Raw genomic sequence first — 4,904 nt, forward strand, 5'->3', positions numbered from 1 at the left:
TGACGGGATTTCCCGGCTTTCCGTGTTTTTACTGGTGAACGGTAGGATGCGCTATTATGCATCCTCTGAAAGAGTATTGAACATCTGGATCAAAACACAGCAAAGAAGAAGCAGAAACAAGCGTTTGCTTATGTAAGCAGATGGCTATGTTAAATAACACAATCATCAAGCATTAAACAGCATATGAATCAAAACTGCCTAACGTTACCAAATGAAATGACGATCAGGAAGTGGTGTACGACTGTGCAAGCTTTGGATGTGTTGATGGAAGCGATCTATTCTGTCTGTTTTGATCATCATTAGGGCCTTTCGCACCGCTTTAGTTCCAGAACTAAATGTACAGTACTAAAGTACTGGGACGATTTTGCGCGAACTATTTCCCAGTACCATTTAAAGGGTTGCATTCGCACTGACAGTGTGTACTAAGAAGTGACGTAAGCCGGTCGACAGCGTCATCATTTGTATGCAGCGTTCAACAACAGAAACAAATAAGAACAACATTAACAACAGGAGGATGGAGGACGCTGTGATTGGAGCTGTGTTTTTGTTGTGTCTCGCGGGTTTCACAATAATGGACATGGAATGTCGACGTATACGTAAAGCGATTGAAAGAACGGAAAGGAGGACTAATCTCCAACGACAACTGGCAGTGCTACATTTGCTACAAGTGCCTGCACTTCAGCGTCCGTCCATCTATCGCTGTTCTCCATACTTGCGAAATAAGTTGATGCAATGTTTACAGTATGTTTACACGGCATTTTAAATCATGGCGGGGGAGGGCGTTTTCATCAATGTCTACTTACGTCACGGGTAGTACCAGTTGTGCTGGTTAGACCCTGCTCCGGAGTAGGAGCTAGTTTGGTTCTCGAAAAAGGCAGTCCGGTACTAAAATCGCTCCCAGTTCCGGCGGTGCGAAAACGCCAAAAAGTGGGTAGTTCCACAATTAGTTCTGGTAAGTTACAATGAAAAGGTTCCCGCGGTGCGAAAGGCCCTATTGTGAATCTGATCCAGATGTAGTCTTTTACAAAAGCGTGATTTTCTCAGCTTTTTCTTCAAAATGTAGCTTTTTTTTAATGAAACTTAACTTGCCCATATTCAAGTGTTGATTTAAAAAAAAAAAAGATAGCATGAAGCTAGAATAAAACTTTTTTGTTTATTTGTTTAAAAGCGTAGGCTCTGTTCTTTGTTTTGACATATTCATACAACTAAATATTCTGGGTGCCATTAAACTTTTGTGAAAATTATTTAAAAAAATGCTGGCCGTGATTGGCAACTTAAAAAAAAAAAAACCCTGGTGAGGAAAGTGTTAATATATTTGTGGAAACGGTGATTTTTTTTTTCATGATTCTTTGATGAATAACGTTCAAAAGAACAGCGTTTATTTGAAATAGAAATGTAATGTAAAAGTCTTTGCTATCACTTGATCAATTTAAGGCCTCCTTGAGATTTAAACAAACTGCAGGGATTTAAATAAACCTCTGAAAATCTTGCTTATTATTTGTCAACTTTTTTGTGTTTTGTCATTCAGAGATGCAAGAGAATATTACAGCTGTCGTACATGTGTTTCTGGTCTACAGGCACCTCTGCAGATGGTGGCAGTAAACGGCAGGAGCACTTGTCTCGCTTCTCAATGCCAGATTTGAGCAAAGATTCTGGGATGAATGTGTCTGAAAAGAGTAACATGGGCACACTCAACTCCTCTGTGCAGTTCCACAGCTCTGAATCTCTGCGCAGCCTGAACACCGCACAGCCCTACCTGGAGCTTGAACCCCCAGTGCAAGTCAAATTCCCTGTGCAATACCCCCGTGAACAACCTGGAATTAATGCTTTGCCACCTGGTTTTGCCTATCAGGAGGAGGATCGTGTAAGTTTGGTTAGCAATGCCAACAATGCTCGTCTACCACCCATGAGTGAACGTACCCGTCGTAGAAGCATCGACCATAATGAGCCACGCCGTCGCCACCACCACCATCGCTCCCGTCGTTCCAGGCGGTCCCGTTCGGACAATGCACTTAACCTCGCTGCCGAGCGCCGCCCAGCTCCGAAACGATCTCAACTTCATGCTCGTGAGGATTATGACCAGTTCCCTCCACCCCGTGGGTCACGGGACCACTACGGCAGTGGAAGCGGCAGGCTGAGACAGCAGCCTTTCAGACCTTGCCCTCGGACAACCTCCGACCTTACACTTCAAAACCCTGTGCTGCACCGACACCAAGGCCCTTATTCGTGGGACCAGTATGATTACGATGACGACTGGTGCTCGACCTGTTCCTCATCTTCCGAGTCAGAAGATGAAGGGTATTTTCTGGGCGAGCCCATTCCCAGACCGGTCCAGCTGACCAGCGAAGAGCTGCTACACAAATACAGCTCTTCAGGACTGGGAGCATCTGGTCAGTTCGGGAGCCGAGGACAGTTACACACACGCAAACGTAGGAAAAGCAAGAACTGCATTATATCCTAAAATAATGGATATAACGCACCTGCTGCATGCTCCACAACCTTGCACAAGAATTTTTCCTGTCCCTATAGTTTGAAAGGCTTTTTGGTGTTGTGAGGCTATCAGTGAATAATACGCAGTAATTTAATTTGTTCACAGCTCAATTGCATATGCATGCTTTCCCATGTGATATTTCCGAATTATTCTGGATGTTACGCTTTTATTTTTAGGACTTCTTAATTATTAAATCTGCAGCACTGTTGCCGCATTTGTTACAGCTAATGTGCAATTTTTTTTTGTTATGTAATTCATTCAGGCACAGTGATGGTTTTTTTTTTGTATGGTGTTTGCTTTGGGCTGAAAATCCCATTAATAACATGTATATACGCAATTGAATGAAGAAATTCACTAAGTTAAGGATGTAATGTAAATTATCTGTAAATGATGTACCACATATTTTTATATTTTGTATGAATAGAATCATTTATGTACTAAGCATAATGTAGAGAAAATAGTAAAGGCATGCACGTTAATTTGCTGATCTTTGTCCTGTATTGGAAATTAAAGAGTATTTCTGTGAGAGATTTGATTGACAGCTCTTGGTTCTTCCTCATCAGAGCATTCTGTGATCTCTGACTCAGATTAGACACCAACACGCTCGCCATCTGTTCCATGCATTAATGCAAAAGACCACAGAGCATCCACAGAATCCAAATGGCTAGTCTCGCTTACCGATACACCTCGTTGCTAATGACCGTGCTTATGAAAATACAAGGATTAATTTAGATTTCCATCTTCGATTTGGGATTTTAACGGTGGGGAAAGGTTTTTGCATCTCTAGTTCAAGCTTTGCTCTATGGATTCTAAACCATCATTCTGTCAATAGTGCTGCTGTTTTAGCAATAAGATTTGAGAATATAATTTTAAGTGCAGATTCAGAATGTTATTTTAGCTGCTGGATAATACATATGTGGTTTTCAGATACACAGTCCCATGTGCTGTAAGACTAAAAAATGTATCTGAACTTGTCGAAAAAGTGGCTAATGTCCCTGACAGGCCAGAAACCTGAGATGCTTTGCACTACTGTCTGTGGAATATTTGCCCTCCTATGTACTTAGTAGTGGTCAGAAGAGTCTTGGAAGAAAGTTTAGATGGCAGTTTTATGACATAACCAGCTGCATAAATGAGATCTACATTGGAGCTTTTCATCTCTTTAAGTTCTATCTCAAAATCTGTTTACTCTCATTTTTGCTAGAGAATGATGAATTGGTGGTTCTTATAAAAATATTGTAATACAAAAAGTTAGAACTGAGAAACGGATAACGTTCTGGTATTATGTATTTTGAAAGATATGTCAATTAATTCGGTTTTAGCTTAAAGGGTTAGTTCACCCAAAAATTTAAATTGTCATTAATTACTCACCCTCATGTAGTTTCAAACCCGTAAGACCTTCATTCATCTTCGGAACACAAATTAAGATATTTTTGATGGAATCTGAGAGCTGTCTGACCCTGCATAGACATCAACGCAACTGAAATGTTCCCAAGTCCAGAAACGTAGCAAGGAGATCTGTAAAATAATCCATGTGACATCAGCAGGATAGTTTTTTGGTGAACTATCCCTTTAATAAAGTAATATCACGCATTACATTCCCAGTCTTTTAAAGTCACACAATATTTGAGAATCTTGACATCCACCTAAGCTGCGTTTTGTAGCGATGTTTGATTCGTGAATAAATCAGGGTTTTTGAATCGAAACTGTTGATCCGTTTCACAACTGTGAAAGGAACAGACCAAGCTTTAAGTATACTGATAACCTGCAGTGAACTTTTAACGACAATGATCAGGGCTGCGTTTCCCGATAACGTTGTCTCTTAGCTCGCTACGAAGACTCTAAAGGTATATCTTAACTAAAGGTATACCTGTTCTAGGCGTGTTCCCCGAACTATACCTTAGGATGTTGCTTAAGGTAAACCTTCTTACATGCGACGTTAGCAGGTACTGTCCATGGCGGTGGTGCTGAATAGGTTGATATCGATGGCTCGAGAATCGATTGTTCAATACAGGAGCTCTTTCACTGCGTTATAGAGCAGGTAAAGTGATGTTCATTATAAAGAAACACTTTAGAAATATTAGAAATTGCATTTATCGGGGCTCACTGCATTTATAAGATAATCCAAATTTCAAATTACCGTAAATGCAACCTTGGATATCTCACACACGCACACACACACACACACACACACATACAGTATATATGTGTGTGTGTGTGTGTTTATGTATAGGCTATGTATAATTTTGCAAGTGTGCGAACCTGCAACCTCATGGCCAAAAGTATTCTGCCTTAGTACATTAACTGGCTTTTAGGCTTCGCTTGCTTTTGAAAGAGTCATTTATATTATCATGTTCATATATATTATGAAGGCCTGGTCGAGCGCTGATGGGTTGGCGATGGGGATAAGTGTCCC

The 4,904-nt window shown here is 40.8% G+C and overlaps 1 protein-coding gene across 2 annotated transcripts in view; it reads left to right on the top strand.

Annotated features, from left to right (window-relative positions):
- Nucleotides 1-3,007, top strand: part of LOC107696846 (prickle-like protein 2) — a 106,077-nt gene extending 103,070 nt beyond the window's left edge. For both annotated transcript variants that reach the window (XM_016497366.1, XM_016497367.1), the window contains one exon: nucleotides 1,578-3,007. In XM_016497366.1, coding sequence (XP_016352852.1) covers nucleotides 1,578-2,461 — 884 coding nt within the window. In that variant the 3' untranslated portion in view covers nucleotides 2,462-3,007. The remainder of the gene's footprint in view (nucleotides 1-1,577) is intronic.
- The last annotated feature ends 1,897 nt before the right edge of the window (nucleotides 3,008-4,904 follow it).

This window comes from Sinocyclocheilus anshuiensis, unplaced genomic scaffold (assembly GCF_001515605.1).
Source record: "Sinocyclocheilus anshuiensis isolate Anshui unplaced genomic scaffold, SAMN03320099.WGS_v1.1 scaffold710, whole genome shotgun sequence".
NCBI lineage: Eukaryota > Metazoa > Chordata > Actinopteri > Cypriniformes > Cyprinidae > Sinocyclocheilus > Sinocyclocheilus anshuiensis.